The 23,029-nt window shown below is 38.6% G+C and overlaps 3 protein-coding genes across 4 annotated transcripts in view; 2 read left to right on the top strand and 1 right to left on the bottom strand.

Annotated features, from left to right (window-relative positions):
* Positions 1 to 1,352: 1,352 nt before the first annotated feature.
* On the top strand, positions 1,353 to 2,944 carry LOC121905395 (class II histocompatibility antigen, B-L beta chain-like). The gene is made up of 4 exons (XM_042423609.1): positions 1,353 to 1,605; positions 1,849 to 2,130; positions 2,635 to 2,746; positions 2,881 to 2,944. The coding sequence occupies exons 1-4, from the start codon at positions 1,353 to 1,355 to the stop codon at positions 2,942 to 2,944; spliced, it is 711 nt and encodes a 236-aa protein (XP_042279543.1).
* A 2,657-nt stretch (positions 2,945 to 5,601) lies between these two features.
* Positions 5,602 to 11,674, top strand: LOC121906082 (vitelline membrane outer layer protein 1 homolog). The gene is made up of 4 exons (XM_042424746.1): positions 5,602 to 5,992; positions 7,298 to 7,410; positions 9,464 to 9,770; positions 11,472 to 11,674. Exons 1-3 carry the CDS (start codon positions 5,783 to 5,785, stop codon positions 9,768 to 9,770), a joined length of 630 nt encoding a protein of 209 aa, XP_042280680.1. The 5' UTR covers positions 5,602 to 5,782; the 3' UTR covers positions 11,472 to 11,674.
* Positions 11,675 to 15,958: 4,284 nt separating this feature from the next.
* The window catches only part of LOC121906116 (raftlin-like), a 105,803-nt gene continuing 98,732 nt past the window's right edge, over positions 15,959 to 23,029 (bottom strand). For both annotated transcript variants that reach the window (XM_042424791.1, XM_042424790.1), the window contains exons 9-10: positions 21,915 to 21,990; positions 15,959 to 20,637 (exon numbers count right to left, since the gene is read on the bottom strand). In XM_042424791.1, the coding sequence (XP_042280725.1) occupies positions 19,969 to 20,637; positions 21,915 to 21,990 (745 nt within the window). In that variant the 3' untranslated portion in view covers positions 15,959 to 19,968. The remainder of the gene's footprint in view (positions 20,638 to 21,914; positions 21,991 to 23,029) is intronic.

The following is a 23,029-nucleotide window of genomic DNA, read 5'->3' as shown; positions in this document are numbered from 1 at the left end:
CCTTTCCAGTCTTCCAACCACTCAAAGTGCTTTACACTACATGTCAACATTCACCCATTTGCACACACATTCATACACTGATGGCAGTCACTGCCATACAAGATGCCAACCTGCTCATTCACACACACACACACACACAGTTACACACCGATGGCAGAGCCTTCAGGAGCAATTTGGGGTTCAGTATGTTGCCCAAGGACACTTCGACATGCTGGAGAGCCGATCTTCCCATTAGTGGACGACCTGCACTACCTCTGAGCCACAGCCACCCCAAAGTACATTATTAATACTGATGAGTCAATGCATAAGCAGCATTTTATTGCTGCAGCTGCTCAAGATGGAGCTAGTTTGAACAACTTTGTCAGGGTCACAAGAAAAATCTCAGGGGTCTTGAGATGATAGATTGGGTGAGAAAGACATAGTTCTGCTACATAAATTTGGATACATTTTTAAGAACTTTTCTTTAATCTTTGCGTTCTTTGTGAAACATTGGAGAGTTTTACCTCTTTGGGCTTCAAACATTTATTTATTCAAAACCATGTGAGGGGAAATGTCACTTTGGTGTAACCGCAAACAACTTAAAGACATCTGAAACACACAAAAATGACACAAACACACACTGATTTTTTGTAAGGGGCCACAGACCAAAAAGTTTTGGAACCACTGGTTTAATCTTTAACAATGCAGTGTAATTTATAAGTAATTTTAAAGCTGTCAAATAAATGTAGAGGAGGAGGAATGTAGTGGAGTGGTAGTATCAAGTGGTATAAAATGAAAATACTCAAGTAAAGTACATACTTAAGTACAGCACTTGAGTAAATGTACTTAGTTTTCCACCACTGACTTAGGCACATTAGTGCCGAGCTAAATGCTAACATTAAAATGCTCACAATGCTAACATGCTGGTGTTAAACCATATAATGTCTATCGTGTTTAGTCTTATTGGTTTAGACTATTAATTAGCATGCACACACTTGCTAATTAGCACTAAACACAAAGTACAGCTCAGGCTGAATGTCGTTAGAGCTGCATGTAAACCAAAGTATTGAAATTTTTCACTACAATTCATCTAGAAGGAGACATGAATGAGTACACCAAGTGTTATTGCAATCCATCCAATAGTTGTTCAGACAAAAATCACAAATGTGAACCTAATAAGGAGAAGTCAGGGTATCACAAAGTCAGTGGGCTTCATCCTCTGGGGAACATGAAAGTCTGTACCAAATTGTATGCCGATCTTATAAATATTGAGATATTTCACAAAACAAAACAACTGCTTTTGTGCTATAAACGTGCAGTAAAAAAAAGACTGAACATGTTTCCTTACTGTTGCAGGTTGCTATGTATATCAGATGATAACTGACTGTGAGTATGGCAACAACACCACAGACATGGTCTTCTTTGTGAAAAATGTATTTAACCAGAAGCTTGTCACCATGTATGACTCCAGAGTTGGAAAGTATGTCGGCTTTGGAGAATATGGCATGATAAACGCTGACCATTATAACAGCCAGGCTTGGAAAATGGCTTTAAGAAAACGTCAAGTGGAGACCCTTTGCAGATACAACGCAAGATTGTTTAGAAAGAGCACACTGGATAGAAAAGGTATGTATCTGTGATTTCTGCTCCTAAAAAAGTTGGAGATTTTGAAGGAAGCTATCATACTCCTACACATCACTTCATTGGCTTAATTTGCTTCACTGGTATAAAAGGAAACAATCTTTCTGTCCCCATTCTTTAATTAAATGGCTTGAAGAAAACTGTTTAGCCCATGAATTTTTCTTCTGCACTCTATGTTCAGCGGGTCAATTAACTAATATTTTTGCTCTAATCATTTCTACGCTCCAGTGCCTCCAATTGTCAAGGTCCATCAGACCAAGCCAGCTGACTACGGGGAACGGTCCATGCTTGAGTGCAGAGTTCTGGGTTTTTTTCCTCAGGAAGTGAGAGTGAGCTGGCTAAGAGACGGGGTGGAAGTCACCACAGATGTGTGGTCTACAGATGTCATGGCCAATGGGGACTGGAGCTTCCAGCTTCACTCATACCTGGAGCTGACACTCAGAAGAGGGGAGAGGGTGAGCTGCAAGGTGGACCACAGCAGCCTGAGGGAGAGCCTGGAGGTGGACTGGGGTAAGGGGCTTTGTCTTGAAGAAAAAGGCTCAAACACTATCTTACTTCCAAATTTGAAGCTACAAATGTCACAACTGAAGAATGTTGTGTCTTTTTTTTCTCAACAACGTATTATAAGTTGGGAATTAATAATATTTATGGAATTTATTTAAGTTTCGACCATTAGACTCCAGCAAAATACTATCCAACAACCAACAACCTGTTGGTCTGTAGAATGCAAGAAGTTAATTTGTGTTGTGAAATTTGTCCCTATATAAATAAACATTAAATAAATTGACTTATATTGAGAATTGAGTGTATAGGTAGATAAATTATTATGGCATTATTAGGCATTTTAACTATTTCTAAAGCATTTTTTGTCCCCAAGGCCTGCTTTCAGATCTTCAGGTCACCTTACAACATAAATGTTTTCCTCGCCTAGAACTGTACTGAACTACGTATGCTACTATACTGCAGGATCTATGAGCAGATTAAGATTTCACTGCTATTATTTCTCCCACTCAGACACCTCTCCACTGGATACCAAGTACCTGAAGAAGACAGTTGGGATCATCTTCTTCTTTATCGGCTTCACAACAGCTGCTGCTGGAGCTGCTTATTATAGGTGGAAACAGAGGTGAGTTGACGTCAGTGCTGGTTCTATGAAACCATTAACGTTTCTTTTGTGCAGTATATCGTTTTGTCCGAGAATGAGACAGAGACTAAACTGTGAAAAATCAGTTTTTATAACATTTTCTTTTCATGTTTCAGGTTTGACTTCACTCCATTAGTCGGACAAGGACAAACACCTCAACGTCGTCTTTCAGAGTTGTAATTTGGAGTGCTTTAAGTGCTTTAACAAAAGGCTGTTTTTTTGCTGAAATGAATGATTTTTTTATGAACCACTGAGCTCTTATGAACATAATGCACACTAAAAATCACTGGGTTAAAATTTTACCCAGTTTGGATCAATATATCACCAGTAGCGACAACATTGGGTTAACTTTACCCTGCAGCAATCTGTTATTCTGACTCTGTGTTACAAACAATAAACTGTCACAAATTTATTGTTTCTTTTCCAAAACAATGTGCATAAATATTCACAAGATAAACACGTTTTTAACAATCAATAACAAACTGTGACATGTAAGTTTAAAAAGAGTAGAGTAGATTATAACAAGCTTTGGTTTGGGTAAATAACCCAAGAGTAAAATAAAGAATAACACTAAAACTGGATCAAAACAACCCTTGTCTTGACTGTCTTTCTGGGTAACATTAACCCAGTATTGTGTTGGTGCTATATTGACCCAAACTGGGTAAAATTTTAACCCAGTGATTTTTAGTGTGTGGTAACCCATCAGCTTTCTTAAACACAACAACTCTCCATCTTCAAAAACCCTTCAGCCTACAAAACAAGAAAATAGTCCTTCTCAATATGCCGTCAGCTCTGCTTGAACTACAGTGAGAGGAGATAAACAGCATCGTGGGAAGGTGACATGCTGTTGTTTTATCATGGTATTGCCCCCCCTGACATGGCAGAGCTCCCCCTTTATCATTTTTGTCAACCAAGGACTCAACTGACATTTTATCCCTCAAAAATGTGCCATAATTTATTTTGCCAAAGTTTGTATTATGATCATTTTATAGAATTAAGGTGTCAGATTTGTCTTTTACAATAGAAACTGTGTCAGGTTAGGATCCAACTCCATCATCTTTACATGTCATATCTGTATGTTGTGAAGTGTTTTAAACCACTATGAAGTGGTTGAATACACAATATTAGATAGATAAATAGTTGGAGTACTTTCCTCTAAAAAACAAATAAAACTTTATTAATTAATCCCAATGAGAAAATGCAGCATGCTGTATATTGGTAGTACAAGTTACTTTCACTGGAATCGTTACATTGATGTATTAAGAATAACTATATAATGTGATTATATAGACACAGGCAGGCTATTTACATGAACCCCTTCAACATGCTGATGTTAACCTGTCTCACTCTTAACAGTGCAAGCATACTGATACAGATATAATGTTTACCATGTTCACTATCTCAGTGTAGAGTTTAACGTCTACAGCCATACTAACGGCTCTGAGAAAAGGCATAGTGGTGATTTGAGTTAATGCTTGATGAAATGCTAAATGTTTTGCCTGTTAGCATGCAAACATCTGCTAACCAGCAATAAACACTAATTTCATTAGTTTTGCAGTTTCGTATTTGATCGTAAACTAAAGTATTGGACAAATAAAAATTTTAATCTGATGACGGTGCTGAATGAAAAGTGACGGGATCACTAAAGTTACTACAGTTCATCCTGTGGTGAAAATTAAAGGATAGGTTTACGGTTTTTCAAGTATCCATATGAACATTGAAATAGGTTTTTCTTGCTGTAATCATTCCTCGTATTCATACTGGCTATTAAAAGATCCCCTTCAAATGTGCAGTTGTGCAGAAATGTATTTAAAAGTTTATCTGAAGTTTATATGAAGCTTCAGCAGTCTGAGTTAGTCATATCAAGTGGATATCTGCCACATTTACAGTCTTTTTAGCATCAAACTCCCTCTTTGTGTTTCCTCGAACAGCATTTCCCTGTTGAGCTGTGGTGGAAGTATACTAACAAAGAGAGGAACTCTGGCACTAAAAAGACTTTAACGTTGAAAGATATCTATTTGATTTGACTATTTAGAAGATACATATTGGCTTCAGATAAACTTTTAAATACATTCTTGCGCAGGAGGAGGACTGTGGATTTTGGCCCCCGTCACTTACATTGTAAGCTCATTATGAAGGGATCTTCTAATGGTCAGTATGAACAGGAGGAATGATAACAGCAAGAAAAACATATTTCAATGTTCATTTGGGCTCTTGACTGTTGTTTTAAGACACACTTGAAAAATTCTGAATCCCTCCTTTAATGTCTGTATCACTGACTTCCTTTAAATCACTGTTAAAAACTCATTTTTATTAACTTGCTTTTTTTGCATTAAATTTACCAACTATTTTTGCTATATTACTGTTATTGTTTTTTGTTGTTTGATTGTTTTTAATTTTGTGAATACTGGTTATTAGTATTATTATTACTACCAAAGTTCAGGATAATCCATGCAACACTTGTGGGGACTTTTCCTTAAAAATAAAAAACATCAATCTCGTGGTAGCTGCTCTCCTTAATTCAGATAAAAACTGACTTTCTCAGTTTTTATCTGACAACAGTGATAAGGTCTGATATCAGAGTCTATCCAGGCAATACAAAATAAAATGCTTTCCACCTTTTCTAATAATCTCTTACCTACTCGCCCAGCACGTCTCAGTCTAGACATTGTTAGACTTGGACAACAGCCATCTTTGTAACATGAATTACAAGACTTCTTAACTTGTGGATCACATTTGCAAAGTGAACTATGTATTTTCTGCACTCTACAGTTGACAATGTGCATGTAAAAGCTGAATTAATTCATAGACGCATAGCAGAGGCCTAGTGTCTCTAACCTTTTCTTTTTCTAACACCAGCTGTTCATTCCCACGCCAGTCTGCGACTCTGTAAATGATTCATCCTGATACGAGTATTTTGGGATCGACAGGGAAGCTATAAGCGCTGTTAGTCTGAACCCCAGTTACTTGTTAGTTGGCATTTCTGAGTGAAACACTGATTGACTCACTGCTGTCAATATGGCAAGTCTGCTCACTGCTCTGGCCACGCTGGCCGTGTTGTCCTGTGGGTTGTGTGAGGAGAAGACCGTTTTGCAGCGAGCTGGTGTGGCCTTCAACAACAGAGAGTACGCATCTCTGCTTACCGTGAGCAACGGAGAACAATTTGGAAATTGGACCTGGCCTGAGATGTGTCCAGACAAGTTCTTCGCTGTTGGATTCAGTGTCAGGGTAAAGACACTTACACTTTCACACATTTCAAATATTCTAATTACTCTAAATAAACTTGTGGCATGGCAAAGAAAAAGAATCTTACAATTCAGTTAATTCAATTGTTCAATTATATATCCATTTACAATATATATTCATGATGGAGTACAGTGGCTAAAGATGTGAATCATGTTCTCAGTTGAGATTTTACAAAAAGTTTAGTTAAAACAGTTCTTTTAGTCTGAAATTTTATGACCCAAGAATGGAAATATTTCAACTTTACATACACATTTTTGTAGATAGAGTGTGTTCTGGGTTAAATTAGACCCGTATTTATTCACAAAATCAAAAATCACCATTCAAAAATGTTGTTGCATTCTTCACATTCAATAGATTTAATTGAAATCATGATTGCTGTCATGTTCTCCTGTTTTATGTAACATAGGACTATAATATAATGTGATTGTGAAAACCTCAAGAACTCTCTCTGCTCTCTGAAAGCTTTAAAACGTTAAGGATTAATCACCCATGTATTAATGACTGATAAGGTATTTATGAATAAATTAAAAACAAAATTGTGATCCAGAAATTTAGTAGGGAGACTAATTATGAGGGGATACTGTAAGGGGTCAGAATATGAACAGTATGCAAGGGTTAAGACTATGAAATTTCCTCTCTTTGTCACTATATCCGTCCACTGCAGCTCAGCAAGGAGACACTGTTGAGGGAAGACAAGAGCTTTCAAGGGAAACACGAGGGATTTTCTGTTAAAATACACACTTAACTTTGTTAACCCATTTCATTCATCATCATTCATTATCATTCATAATTTAGAAGAAGCCTCATATCTGCTTCAGCTGAACTTAGAAATGCATTTTTGCAGATTTAGTCCCCCATCTTTTATATTGGAGTCACGTTAAAAAGGGATCATTTCACAGCCAGTATGTAGAGGAGAAACAATTATAGTGACAAAAATTGCTTTGATGTCCAAATGGGCATGCGAGTGTTGCTTTAAGATAGATTGGAAGAAATTTGAACCTATAAGGCATCTTAGAGAGGACAAATATCTGACTAAAAGAATCTCCAGTTTTCTATCTTGTATTTTGTTTAATGCAAAAAAAAGGAAAAATAATCCTTTCTATGTGTTAAGCTGCATGCAGAACAATTCTCAGTCATTCTTCAGATACTAACTGACTAAACCAAACCCTCAAAACAATCAGCTTTAACCTGATCTGAACTCACTCCAAATTTGGCAGCTGCATCATCAGGACGAGATAAAAATCTGGTTAGAGCAGAGCTTCTGGGAACGCTATTCTGTTTCCTCAGGTGGAGCCCAACCAGTACGGAGCGGATGACACTGCCCTGAACGGGATCCGCCTCATCTGCGCCAAAGACGGGGACAGAAGCTTCCTGTACTCTGTCGAGTCCCACGCTGGCTAGTAAGTTGCCCGCAACTTAACCACTCTCTAATAATGCTCCTTTATAAAGGGCTTAAGTAGCTTCAGAGTTAGATTGTAACTAATGGCTTTATTAATGGACAAGAAATCATTTACTAATGCTTTAAAGACCAGTTATAAACCCTTCATAGGAACAAAACAAATTTGGGGTGTCAGGTTGTGAACAATTTATCAGTCTCCAGTGGTGGAAAGTAATTAGTTTGTGGTACCTGCACTTTACTTCACTATTTCCATTTTATGCTACTTTATACTTCCATTCCATTCCATTTCAGAGGGAAATATTGTACTTTCTACTCCATTACATTTGTTTGACAGCTTTAGTTACTTTTCAGATGATTTGACACAATGGATAATATAACAAGCTTTTAAAATACAACACATTGTTAAAGATGAAACCAGTGGTTTCCAACCTTTTAGGCTTGTGTCGTCTTATAAAAAGCAGTGTGTAGTCGGGGTCACATTCAGACGTCTGTGAGGTGTTAACAGCTCCACCAAATAGTGATTTTTCCCTCTAAACTTCTCACATGGTTTCATTTCAATAAATGTTCAAATGATCCAATATTTCACCAAAAATCAATTAGAGAAAAAGTCAGAAAAACAGATTTGTGTATCAGAACTTTGTTTTTTCTTCTTTCCTCTCCCATTAATCATCTCACGACCCATCAGATTTATTTGGTGACTTTTTGGAGGGCCCCGACCCCTAGGTTGGGAACCACTGGACTAAACTAGCTAACTGGATATAAAGTAGTTCAAACTAGCTCCACCTCCAGCAGCTACAACAGTAACATGCTGCTCATTCTCAGGGATGAAATGAGTACTTTTACTTTATTACTTTAAGTACATTTTGCTGATAATACTTATGTACTTTTACTTAAGTAGGATTTTAATGCAGAACTTTTACTTGTAATGGAGTATTTTTACATTGCTGTATTGGTACTTTTCTTAAATAAAAGATCTGAATACTTCTTCCACCACTGTCAGTTTCAGTCAAACCTGGCAACACAAACCTCATTGTTATTAATGCCTCATAACTGAGCTATAAAGCATTTCAGCAATTCTGATGTATTTATTATTTTTTATTTATTTATTTGACAGAGTCAATGCTCATTAATCAGCAACAACAATAAAAAAAAGAACTTGCTAATTCTAAATGACCCAGAATTAGCCTGCGGGGCTAATTTTCATCAGTGCCAGATGTTAAAGAGGCAACCTAAAATTAGAATAAAATAACATCTAGTAAAAGTCATAGTAAATGACTTAATTAAAACACACAGACTAAATATGGTACACATCCACCAAACAATGTCACAACACGATATAATTAACAATAGACACTAAGTTCAGTAAAATAAATAAATAAATAAAAATAAAGAAAGAAACAAAACAAACAGGAAGGCAGCAGAAAGGCAGCTAATGTTCTAATGTTTACATGCTTGACTGTTAATGAGCCACAGCTTCAACTTACCGGTGAAAGAATGGCAAGTATTAATTTCTCTAATTTGCACTGGTAAATTTAAATACACTTGGTTTTGCTTGCTTTTAATTTGTAGCAGTAAATGAATATTAGGTAAACAGTCCTGCCACACACATTTGGTTTGTGTGGTGAAAGTTTTCTTTAGGAAGCCAGTATTCAGCAGAAGGAAATCTAAAGTTGGACAATAATAAACATTAATAGAAACACTTTCCTTCACACATCTCTGCCACTCATGCTAAAACGTTTTTACTGATGTCTTTAAATATGCAGCTGTTTGTTGCTGTGGTCAGATCTATTTGATCTCAGTGGGACTAACCTGGCTCTACTATACAGGTTAAACAAGAATAAAGTAGGTACTTTGAAAGCAGCAGGAAGCTGGAGACTGGCAGCTTCCCATCATGTTCAGAGGGGAAATGAAAGTTCTGCTTCTGCCAAGACTGCAAATTAGGCACTCAGATTTTGAAATGGCTTGACTTTCATCCAGTGTTTCCAGCCCACATCTTGGATCCTTTGCTGATTTTTTTTTTCTCCCCTCTCCTGTATTCCTGCTCTCCCGTCCAGCTTCGGTGACTGGTCCCAGCCCCAGTACTGCCCCACTGGTGTGCTCACCTCTTTCCAGCTTCGTGTGGAGCCCCATCTGGGTCTGTTTGGTGACGACACAGCCGCTAACAACATCAAGTTCCGCTGCAGCAGCAACCCAGTGCTGGAGGGGCGAGGCATGGACTGGGGAGAGTACGGCCACTGGAGCGAGGAATGTCGTGATGGAGGAATCTGTGGCATCGAGACCAAGATGGAGGAATACCAGTATGGCCTGGATGACTCCACCCTCAATGACGTGCACTTCCATTGCTGTCCAAGGCCTCAGTAGGTAAGATGGAGGGTTAAATAATGAGCTAAAGCCCAGAAACGGTTCAGTGGTTAATGACCTAACCCTAACCCCTAACCCTAACCCCCTAACCCTAATCCCCTAACCCGAACCCCTAACCCTAACCCCCTAACCCGAACCCCTAACCCTAACCCCCTAACCCTAACCCCCAACCCTAACCCCTAACCCTAATCCCCTAACCCAAACCCCTAACCCTAACCCCCTAACCCTAACCCCTAACCCTAACCCTCTAACCCTAACCCCCTAACCCTAACCCCTAACCCTAACCCTAACCCGAACCCCTAACCCTAACCCCCTAACCCTAACCATGATCCCAACCCCAACCTACAGCATGATGCTTGATATCCAGTCATTTGTCCTCTTTCAAGAAGAGAAAGAACAAACTACACCAGATAATCTTAGAAAATTAAGCACAAAATTTGCAAAAAAAATGCAAAAATGCAAAGTGGGATGTCATTACATGTCAACCCAAAACATTAGGCAATTGAGAACTTGTTTTTTTTCCCCAAAAACTAACCAGAGGAGCAAATCTCAAATGGGGAGTTTTCATACTCACAGCCAGTCAAGTGGCTGCCTTAGGATTCCTCATTATCTCAAGAGTTTTTGATGATGAGATGAGATTTTCTCCAGGTGTTCTCAGGTGATGAAGATGGAGACATGGCTACTTGAGGAGCTTCACCGCCAGCTGTTCTTCATGTTTGGAAATGACTCTATTTTACATCAGAAATCAGTATCAGGAATCAGAGACACAGATTATGCTACATCCTGGTGATTAGGATGTAAAATACTTGACTTGAATATATGAGAAGTTTAAAGAAATATGATTCAGTCATTCTGGCAGTCATGATTGCTAATAATTACGTTTCAGAAGATATTTCAAAACGCTTTGTAAGATGGATCCAACTGGCTTTTTAACGCTGCTCTGGGAGATACCAATCTGATCTTTACTTTTCATTTTCAGCTGTTTCTTCGTGCTTAACTGATAAACACCATAGAGATGAATTATGTCAGAGAGCACAGACATGTCCGTCATTTTTAATCACAGTTACATAAACTGGAATCATAGCTGTCTGAAGTTTCATCGCCCCCCAAAACCTCTCACCTCCAAGGATGAGAGATGAATCAATCACTGACCAATAATCACGCTACTTTCTGACTTTTGTTTCCAAGCTGTGATTTATTTATTATTGGGCTGTTTGAACCTAACTGAACCACATCCAAAAATACAACAAAGAAAATATTTTATTGTTATTCTGGTCGAGATTAAAAAAGATGGCAGCTTACAGTATAAGTTTGCATTCCTCATGAACACAGAGATCGAATCCCATCAGAGCTTTTCTCTTGTGTCTTTTTTAGTTATTTTCTCTCTTTCTGAATATAGAATGAATATATAAAAGTGAGTGTGCTAGTTTTATTGCATTGTAAAATGTATATTATTGCACTGTATTATTTATTTTAATTCATATAAATATAAGAAATAAAATGCCCAAGATGAGTTCAATGTTCACTTCCTCTCCAAAAAGAAAAAAAAAAACTGCAGATTGGGTCTATTTTTAACATTTGGAGGAATGAAAGGTTTGCTGGATGACTGCATGAAATGATCTGAATGTCAAATGTAATATATTCTCTGTGACAACCATTCATTGCTGTTTATGACTCTGTGTTTGATGTTTTTATCTACAGTGATCGGTGAACACTGAGCGCTCCTGAGAAGTTTGATCCAACCTTAAACTCACAGATGACAAATAATAAAATGCTCATTTGAATTGCTGCTGTCTCTTTAATAATTTTCCTGAACCTGACAGGGTTGTGTATAGTTTCAGTTCTTTCCTCTTTAAAAACATAAATATGTGTTGAGCTCATAGTTTGCAGCAGTCTACAATAAACTGACAGTTATTTGTCAAAACATCCAGCTCTCCAAACAAAGCTGAGTGTCACCTTCAGCAGCAAAAATAAAAAGATTAATAAACAGCGCCGCTTCAAATCAAGCACCGGTCTGAAAAGCCTTTTTTTTTTTTTTTTTTTAGATCATGTCATCCCCTCCTCACCTCTCATCAGCATGAGAGCAGCATGTTTTCATATCCTGTCTAATGAACCAGTGAGCTCACAGCAAAGTCATAATAAGCGTGAGCACAAAACAGAGCCGCTGACACAGGCATTTCTCAGAATTCCTGCTGGAACTGAGGTAATTAAGAAATGACAAGAGAGGGGGTATTAATTAATTTACAGTTTAAGGCCTGACAAAGGTTGATAAGACACCGATTGGCACACACAGAGGTAATTGTGTTAATTAATTGGTGAGTAGTTAATCTGCTAACACAGAGTGTGTGCGGAGGGAACTTGAGGATGTTATCAAACACTGCAGTAATGGTTTTCAGAAGATTGTGCAAGTCAAGGCAAAGTGATTACAGTTTTTAACGCACAGCTACAGAGTTCCTCTCTGTTATGGTAATGAATATACTGGTGTTGACCTCATATCTAAGTTCAAAGTGTACTTATTAGATGTTCAAGTGCGCTTGTTGGTCTGCTTGTATATCACCAGGAGTGTTGACAAGGAAAGCAGTTGTGTGAGGAGGGAGCTCATTTCAAGTTAACAATGTAAAAAAACAACTTTGTCCATAATTTCCTTCAAGAAAATATGGTTCAGAGAGCCCAAAGTGTTATCTTCAAATTGCTTATTTTGTCTGAACAACACCTAATAAACCACACTGACTCACACTGACAGTCATTAGAAATTCACGCTGTGCAGCCAAACACTGTTCAAGCCCACTGAACTTTACTTTGAATTGGAGATTTGACAGTTTCCAGAGAATGTCAGGCAAAATTTTGAGGAAATGTGTATGAAATTATACACAACAGAGCTAGAATATTTCTATTTGATGGAATAGTGCAGCCATAAAAACATGGAGTCTGGTTTTAAATATTTCACTCACTCTTCAATGAACAGCTAGAACAAGCTGATACAGAACATACTGTCAGACGGTATGGAAATAAGATGTTTTTTCTAACTCTGAAGCTACTTAAGGGGGTATTGCAGCAGTTAATATTGCACATTGTCATAAAGTCAGAACAGATTAAAAAAGAATATTCAATTCTGAAACAACACAGGCTGATTTTCAGTTCCTCTGTAAAAAACCCCTGGAACCTTCATTTCCCATAATTAAAACTCAGTGTTGTCTTTCATAAACCTTCCCTGTCTGCTAAATGTCTACATCTTTCAAACTTCCACATTTGTAAAGGAGGTTTTCTGTCAAATCTCAGTCTTAAATCTAATTTAATAACTGATGACATCACTATGGCATCATCAGGGATATTTTCTCATCTTCACAACCACAGATATTATACGACTGTTTTCACAGGCTGAGTATTATTTGGCGTGATGAGTAAACAGAACTTTATATGTCAGATTGGTGGAATGCCCCCTAAAAGGGGAAATAAGAGGGGAATTTGATTTCATAATGATAAAAGATAGAGAAAAGCTTTTTTATGTGATCATTTACTTCAGATTTGACAGTTATTACAACTGTAGTCAATCAATCTTCTGTTGACTGAATACTTGATTAATAGACGTTGTCATTTCATCACTAAAACAATCAAGAACTAGATGAGTCCTGGGTCCAGTATTGTGATCTCACTGCACATGACAGCCACTAGATGGCAGTACTGCCTCAAGCAGGACTTTAACCCACATCTCACCAGAATCCATGACTTTAATGGCACGACAAAGCCAACATAAACCTCTTTGACTGATTTTATGAGTGCAATGAATTTTAGATCAATTCAACAATGTCCAACACCTGGCACAGCGAAGCAGCTCCATCCCAGAAGCTTGTGGCACCTCAGAAGCCATCTGGGCACAAACACCCAAAATCTGTGTTGAATCAACCTCAACCCCTACTTAAAAACTGCTATGGTATCTTGTGCTGCAATGATAAATTCAACATTTCCTTGAGTCACAAAGAAACACCATTATTTAAAACATGCTGCCTTCAGCACGTTGTTGTGCTGTATAGCATTACCTCTGCGTCCGAGAGTGGAACCTCAGGGATATAACGCCCCGGGTCATAGGTTTAATATCCAAACCACAGGATGAATGTGTTTCTGACCAGTTTAGCGGCTCGCCAGGGGTTCCCAAACTGCTTCAAAAGCCATTAACGCCTCCTACAGTGAACAGAATGGATATGGTGTTTGTGGTTTTGTTTGAAGGCAAAGCCCTCCTCTTAATGACCTTACTCTCCCCTGGGCTCTGAGCTCATGACTTATAGATTGCACCGGCTGTGTTGACTCAACTGTAAATATAGTTCTCTTCATAAACACCATAGGGTTATTATCATGGGTGCCAGCCTGGGTTTTTATGTGATATATTGACGCATGAGTAACAGTTTTGAGGCTGAATGGCATTGTTTTGATGTTTGGACGGAATGAATGGTATTGTTTTGGTGTTGGGTGTGAAATAACCATAAAGTTGATCTATTCTAAGGTTTCGTCATAATGAAGGTAATAACCAGATGGAGCAGATTTTAAAAATTAGATCCTTTCTCCTAGAGAAAAAACAAATTTGGGTTCATAAGTCTCCTTTCCCTCCTCTGCTTTTCTTTTTTTTCTTCCGTATCTGTTTGTCATTGATGGCAACATGAACTGTCCCTGTACAGTTAGAAGACAACGTCTCCAAGAAATTGTTTCTGCAAGTTAATGACACACAGACAGCTGGAGCACATGATGATGTGTCTGCTGATTCAAACAGATACTCAAGGTTACAGGCAGGGCTGTACTGTAGTATTTGGGCCTGCTCACGGTCTTGAGATGTTTTTTCTATTATTTCAGAGCCTGCTCTACTGTCACTCAGCTGTCATTGTTAATGTACAAATGTGTGGAAAGATATCATACACCCATAGTTATTATTATTTGTAACATTGTGCAAGAATATTTAGTTTCTAGTAATTGCATATATATAATTACATTACATATTGTTTGTAAATGAGCACTTTTTGCCCTATTTTGTACTTCTGGTTAAATGCCCAACAGCATTTGTTGTCTCAGTACTTCTACTTTGTGCAACAACAATAAAGTTAAATCTAATCCAATCTGCTCTAATTTGCTGTGTTATTATCATAATTTGTTTTTTAAATGCCAGATTTAAGCAGATTTATGTCGTTTCCTGTTTGTTTTCTAAATCCAAACGATTGCACAACTGAGTGACAGAGTTATATCACAGATGACTCACCATGAACAGCATTGTGAAGAATATTGAATGGAAATCGTTTTGTTTTATTAGACTTGGTTTTGACTCAATCCTGAAATTGCTCAGACTCAACCTCAGTGGTCTTTACAACAGGTCTGGTTGCAGGAGGCATCTGTGTATATTTTTCTCCGCCAACTGTAAAAATGAAACAGCATTACGAGTTCATGAGTCAAGTCGAGACTTAAAGGATAATTCCTGAAAAAGCTTTGTGACTGAGGATCAAAGTATCTTTTAATAGCTGCTGTCTCAACAAAAGAGAAGCAACTGTATATTTCCTTTGACACCAAATAAGCAAAGACACGTGTACACATTAAATATAAATCATTTTATAATATACAAATTGTACAGATGTCATGAACAATAGGAATGTGGACATACTCAGGATAGCAAAGATAAAGAATACTTTTTCTTCCTCGATAGCAAACACTGCTATGCAAGTGACGACAGCACATGATCAAAGATACTCAACATTCATGATGGCAGCCGAGGTGATAAAAAACTAACATCAGAGACAAAAACCTAAGAATACATTTTCCAGAGGCTGTGAGCAAGCTAAAGTGACAACACAGAAAAAAAATGACGGCATCCTATTGTATCATGTTCTGTCATTTCTACTCTGCCCATTTCACATCATAGTAGCACACAGGAAATGAACCATTACGTGTTTTTTTTTTTTTTACAGCATTACCAAGAACGATTGCACCAGCGCCACTATTGAGGCTCAGAAACAATTATGCTGATATAAGACAGGAAACTGTATATTACCTTTTTTTTTATACACAAATGGGCAGAGAGCTGCAAATGTATATTTAAGTGTAACATTAGTCAAAGGTCTCCTTCTTTTCACGGACGGCTAAGTTAACATGGTTCAGCATCATTTAACTGATGAAGTGTCAGATCCTGCCTCGCTTTTCTCTCCCTGTCTGTGTTTTTCTTCTTTTTTTTTTTCATAATACCAGACAAAAAAAAAAAAAATCATAATTACCCACAGTCCCTGGAGTGTACTCATGTCAGAGGTTAGACTGCACCGCAACCAATCAGCCCTTATCAGGGAAAAATGGAGCCCTGAAGGCCACGGCCTCAGGTAGGACAGACGGATACAGGGCCGGTTGTAACTTTTGTCAAGGTTACAGTCATCCATGTCTGTGGATGTCTAAGTGGAATGTAGTGGGAGTCGAAAAAAACAGTCATGTCGGATGAGATCACTGTGCTGCTTTACTGATTTTCCAAACTCTGCTGCCCTTGATAAAGTGGAATATGATCTATCTGTTTTCACAGGATGCCAAAAGGGAATAAATGTCACAGTTTTTAGATTTAAAAAAAAAAAGGAGAAAGATAGGAATACTGAAATAAATCCATATTCATAAAACAGATGACAGTAAAAACATTTATCTGTGCATGGGGGAGATTGAAGAAACCGATTAAATCTGACAAAATAAGTTGACCGGGATTCAGCTGGGAAATTTCTCAAATATTCATAATGATCTCCACAGCTATCAGAGGCTGTCTTTTGGTATTGCCTTTCATAATTCATATTTGTCATATTCTAACAAAAGCGTAGAAGTGACAGCTGGGTGTTATTTGCTCCCCAGCAGTTGTGATGCAAGAGGCAGCATAAAATATTTCTTGAATACAATAAGTGCTTATTAAAGCTCAAACAGCCGAAAGCTAAAAGCAGCTGAGAGAATGAAGGTAAAAATAGAAAAGAAAATACCACAGAGAATATTATGATATGACTTCATATCTTAATTCAATATCGGAGTGGTTATTTTTCATGTGCTCGTGCAAACTCCTGTTGTACAGCTGTGGAAAATCCATCCTGGCTCAAATATGACCCTTGACCTTGTCTGCCATTAGCGATGACCTCACGCTCACAGGTCTGGGCTCCGTCATAGTGGAGGGCGAGAGGACAAGGAGCATATGTTTTAGGAGGTCACACACGCGGTGACCCCTTGGTTTAAAACCAACAACAGCCCTCGGGAGGTAGCTCGAAGCGTCAGTCAGAAATACATTTTAGCAAGCTTTAGCGGAACAGCAGAGGCAACACAAAATCCACAGTAAAATCATACGTCTCTTAAAAAAACAGAACACTCACAATAAAAAAAAACAAAACAAAAACAAAACATGTTCAAAACATGTTACATCTTAAAAATAAATCCAGAACATATTACCTTCATATAGACAAACACTTCAAATCGTTTATCCCCTCTCTCTGAATTCCAGTAATTAAAACAGGGAACAATAAACTCACCTTCAAAATACCAACACTGACTGTAGCAAAACTTTCCTGTTTGACTATAACAAACATATAACACTTAAATCACCATTGTGCCTCTAAAAGACATTTCTAATAGCAGATTGTGGGCCATTTACAGTATAGTAATAAGGCTAAACTGGTCACAGTTTTATATTCTACTCTACACACAAGCATTTGCCATTTTACATTGAAAAAAATCTCAGCGGCGGGTGGATTAATCCCCCAAAAAGAGAGCACTTCAGCGTAATCGATCTTACTTGTGTGTAATTGAGGAGTCTCATTCCCAAAATGGAGACATTTTTCTTGACCAAGCTATCATCTATTCTCATAAAATAAAAGATCCAAATTATGACAAATTACAGTCTACCTAAAGCAGGACAGCAGGTAGTTTAAGTCATTGATTGACCAAATGTTAACATTTTAATAAATAGGCATATTTTATGATGGAGTGTGTGTAATTTCTTTGCAAAAATTTAGCATTTTTTTAACGAGAACTCTTCCTCCTCAGTGCAAATGATTCCCCATGACATCACCGTTAAATCTGAAGGCTATTTGCTTGACATACTGAGGTGTTTTGCTGTCAATACCTCCCCCAATAAGTGACCACCATTATAAATGCATGATTCCTGACAGATACCCCACTGACAAAATCCATTAGTGAGCTAATGAGAGCTCTATGCTGTTAACGTTGTCACCCCCCCCTCCCCTCCCCACCCCCCTTTTTAAAACAGAAAGCTACACGATGCCATGAAACAGCACATTATGAATTGGTTATTGTCAGAAATGATGTCTGGTAAGAGCTGGAGGTAAAGTAATGAAGGAAATCTCAACGGGGAATGTGGGACGCAAGCGGCCGTTACTTTAAATGAGCCTATTCATTTCTTTTATTTGACTCCCCTATGCTCTGTGGTCTTTCTCCTTCGCTCTCAATCTCCTTCTTTGTCTCAATGTTTCCCTCTTAATCTTCAGTTTTGGTCTCAGTGAACAACAAGTCTTGGTTGTGGCCACACAGATTAACTTTGTTTCCATTCTAACAAGTGCTTTTGTTTGTGGCTGCTGACTGGAAATATCATTAAAAATGTAACTTTGAGCAGAAATAGATCCTCACTCGGCTACATAAAACCTAACTAGGTGTGTCTAAATATGAGTTCTGTCCCCGAGCTGCAAACATTCAGCTGAATTTCACATCCTTATCTAACTTGGCTTTGAATATGGAACATTCTGTATGCAAGGTGAGCTTAGCACACCACACCAAAGAGTGATTATCGGCTCTCTTTGAAGCACTTGACGGCTTAGAGCTCAGCGTAAACAATTATCTCTTCACCCTACTTTGGATTGCCTGTCGCAACAAATGCCTTTCCCATCACCTCTACCAGTGTTCTCCTCCAAGTTCCCTCCACATCACAACTTACTATGGTGCACAGAATGAAGGAACAGGAAATGGTGATACAATCTGTGATCACATATGACGCTTTTCTGCCATTTTTTGTGGATGAGGCAGGCCAGTGTCTTGTCAAAATTCTGGATTTTGGAGCTGACTTTTTCCTCAGCTTCAAAAAATGAAAAGAGCGGCTCAAACTGCTCAACTGCAAGGTGAAAGTACCTCTTGTAACAGGTGCTATCTGGGTCTCTAGGACAAGACAAGAAAAGCTAACCATGCTCTGTTCTCCCTCTTACTTTAGGACTTACTTTTGGGGGGTTTCTCATACTTTTCTTCAAAAGCAAGCAGGGAACTTTCTGCGATCCACATTTATTTTCAGAAACAATGTCACTGCTGTTATTTCAGGTTATCTAATTAACCCTAATTGAACAGGAGAATGATGTAACGCTCCTTGTCCCCTTAAAGGCTTGGTCACACCAGAGAGTGTCACAGTGAAAATACTGTATGTGGTTCTGAGTACTTTCAAGGCTAATTTTGTGAATTAATGGCAATGAACTACTAACACTCTAGCGACAGTCAGTCACAAGGGCTGTCTGAGCTTTCCTGGCAATTGTTCCCAGAATTCAATAAAGAGTTATTGGTTACTGTACCATTGACTCCTGTCTCAAAACTATCTGCAAACCATACCGCTTTTGTGGAGCCGTTCATACTCCGATGGAGGAGGTTAAATAAAGGTAGATATAGCAACACAGCTAATGAGCTATGAGAGCTTTCCCTATTTTGGACTCTCTGTTCCTCGAAAGGTCTGCAGTCAAGACAGGTTGCTATTGGTTAGTGGTGTGAATTTGTGTGTCAACTCGACACAAAAAATTCTTGTAGATTTATTTCGCTGGCATGACCAAGCCTTTAAACTGTTGCTCATTCTTCTTAAGTAAAAGAAAAATGTGCCCTACGTAATCACGACATCATTCTAGACATTCACCTCTCTGTTGATTTTCATCCAGTTATTCCAGTGACTCCATGTTGACTATCCTGCACCAGCATCTCTTGTCTTGGATATATACATTCAGTATGTGTGGTTATACAGTAGGACTGATGTCTGCGGTTACATGAAATTGTTCCGTAGCTACACAAGTCACAGGGGAATAGTCTATGAAAGATGGTAGGCTTGGAGAATGCTGCAGCAATGGAGATCGAAGCCCCATTAATGTGGATCAGGGATAACACTGTGAACCAGTTCTTAAGATGGGGAATTTCAGAGGTAGGGTGGGAAAAAAACCTTGACTTAGACTATTCTGGGCTACTCTTCTGGGCTTTGATTAGTTGGTGTGGCCTGTGAATCTGACATGATATCCTTGGCGACGACCTCCACGCCTGCTGGTTCTTCTGCCTGGCATTTGATCACGCTCTCTTTGCCCTCTTCTTTCTCTTCGTCCGTTTCTACTCCATTCTCGATCACAGCTTCAGCTTCTGCTACGCCCTCTTCCTCCTTGTCTTTGGTCTCGCTCTCTGTTTCGACAATCGCGACGGTTTCTGTCACCTCCTGGACCTCTCCGTTTTCTAAAGGCTCTCCGTTCTCTTCTGATCCCTCTTGGTCCAGTGCTATCTTTACTTCTTCTTCCTCTTCTTCTGTGCCGTTTTCTGCTCCTTTGTCTTTTGTCTCTGCTTCTCCATCTTTCTTTTCGACAGTCTCTATGCTGATCTCAATCCCATCATCAATCTTTCTATCTTCCTCACAACTTGCCTCCCTTTCTCTCGATGTCTCACTTCCTCTCGCTGCCTCTACCTCTGTTGTGTTCACCCTTTCATCGCTGCTCTTGTCTTCCTCCTTCTCAACCTTTTTTCTTTCATCAACAATCTTGGGTTCTTCTGCATCCTTCTCGATTTTTGTTTTTTTCTTCTTCTTGTTCTTTGCTGTGTCTTTGATGCAGTTCTTGTTGGACTTGCTTCGGGGTTTGAAGATCAATTTCTGAAACATTTGAAGTTTACATTAGCATTTTTCTGAGATGCATTGTAACTCTTTAAATATACGCCTGAAGCAGTACACACAGACTTAATTAAGAATGGATCACAGTGGATCTAATATTGCACTGGGATAACTAGTTAATTCAAATGAGTCTCATTGATGCAGGGAAGGAAATTGAGGCCATTTTGAGGGTAGTTATTAGTGGCCTCAAGGCCTGCAGTCTGACCAAATAAACATGCAGAAATTTAATGCAATATATCCTCAATTACTTGTACAGCTTCTGCAGGGTTCTACACACTGCGAGGATATAGAGAACTAAGATAAACTGCAAAGAAACTAGCAAGAAAATCTTGTTAACACTAGCAATTCCCTAAGTCTTCAGGCCTATTAAATGTGTTGTTGTGATGGCAGTTTAAATTCGGGTCACAGAAAGTGTCAACATGGATTCATTCCACTGCGGACAAAGGTTAGCTTTAGAGGTTATCTCCACTATTCAGGGTTGCTAAGAAAGCATTACCAACCCTGCTTCCCCAAACAACAAATTTGGTCATTTCTGAAGAATTCCTGGTATCTCAAACAGAGAGGGGTTTATTCACATTTTGGCAGCGCTGTGTGTGTTTGTCTGCTTAAAACAAAAACAGCTGTGGAATTGGAGGTGGCAAAAGGTGATGTTGGCCTTGGATATATGGTGAACAGGTGACAGAATGACTAGTGGGAGACTCCACATTATAGCCAAGAACAACATGTCGTCATACTGAAATGACAGAATAGGTCTATTTCCAATGACTCCCAAAGCGACATATAAGAGTGTTTTCAGTGCCCTCTATAGGACAGATGGGGACCAGACCAGTACTCCATGACGACCCAATATTTCTAAAATAGGACCATAAAATGCCGCTTTCCAAAATCATAACAAATCATTGTTAATTGTTTTATGGTGTGAAAACACTGTGGTTAAGGTTTGGTAAGGTTTAGGCACAAAAGGCACTTGGTTAAGGTTAGGGAATGATCATGGTTTGGGTCAAAATGATCAATTAAATCATGATTTGTACTTCCTTTAGGCAAATAATCGACATAAAGTCACCTCAGATTGACATCTCTTTGTCATCTGAACTGCGTCACTTCCTGTCGCATCCCCTTCCACTTACGTCATAATTACTAAGGCCACTAGACGGCATAAACATAACTATAAGTCGTTTTTGTAGGCCTGAATTTTAGACCTATTCTGTCGCTTTTCTTGTGTGGACAAGAAACAAAGAGAGGACTGTGAGGTCATGTACCTTGGATTCCCTCCTCTTTCGGCCCAAGACTGGTCTCTGCAGAAAAACAATCTGTTTGGTGGACAGACTTCCATCACTGAAGGATGAGGAGACAGAGACAGAGAGGGAAAAAGAAGAGAACATGAGCTGAACATGTTTATAATTTAACAAGATTGTGAGATTATTTTATTTCTTTAATCTTTTAGTTCTAATTTATTTAGTATTATAAAAAAATTAAAATGAGAAACGGAGAGTGAAATACGCTTTTCCCATCTGTTTCACATTTAAAAACTGACAGATTTTTCATTATTTATTGTTTTTATTTTTATTCTTGAAAAATACTGTCGAATTCCAAGATAAATGTGTAAAATGCATTAAGAGTTAAATCCTGGGATAACAGTGATCCACCCGGTTTGACCTTCTATCAAGATAGTCAAATGATTGTTGGCCACTGTTCATGCTTCACACTCTTATCTGACAGCTTTAAGGATATTGGCTCACATTTGTGACCTAACCTCTTTACTGCGGTCATCTGTCAGCGTCATTTCCCCCTGTACATTTGAGTCTCGCACAGAAACAGTTCACACGCAAAGAGGCGGATTTTTAAGTTTGCCTGAATGCCTGTGCTTAACTTGTGAACATCTTCTCCTTCTCAGAACATGGATTTCTTCTCTATTCCTCAATTCCCCAAACAAAATCCTCCATCCCATGCACATGTCACACTCCCGTGTTCTGAGAAGGATAATCTGCACAAGTACTCGCGCTGACAGATTAATCATGGCAGGAAATGCAGATTCATCTCTGAGTGGGCTTCCTGTCTCTCATGCTCACTCCCACTCTTTCGTCTGCTCATCTTTGCCATGCACAGCCCTTTTCTTAGCCGAGTGTACACTCATTATTTAGCTGCCTACTCTGTTTTACCTCACTGCTTTTATCACCTTGTGACAGCCTGATTTGTGACAGTTTTATTGTTTGTTTCTGCTTTATTCCTTCTTATTTCTCTCTTGCTATTATTGGACATGGCTTAAAAGGAGATATGTTGTCCTGTGCTATCTGACACAAGTTCAATAACACATGCACACATATGCGCACACATACACACAAAGGTTAGATGCTGTCTAAAGTTAAGCTGCCCG

This window comes from Thunnus maccoyii, chromosome 10, assembly GCF_910596095.1.
Source record: "Thunnus maccoyii chromosome 10, fThuMac1.1, whole genome shotgun sequence".
Taxonomy (NCBI): domain Eukaryota; kingdom Metazoa; phylum Chordata; class Actinopteri; order Scombriformes; family Scombridae; genus Thunnus; species Thunnus maccoyii.
Note: the sequence above shows the minus strand (reverse complement) of the source record. Positions and strands in the feature narration are given on the sequence as shown.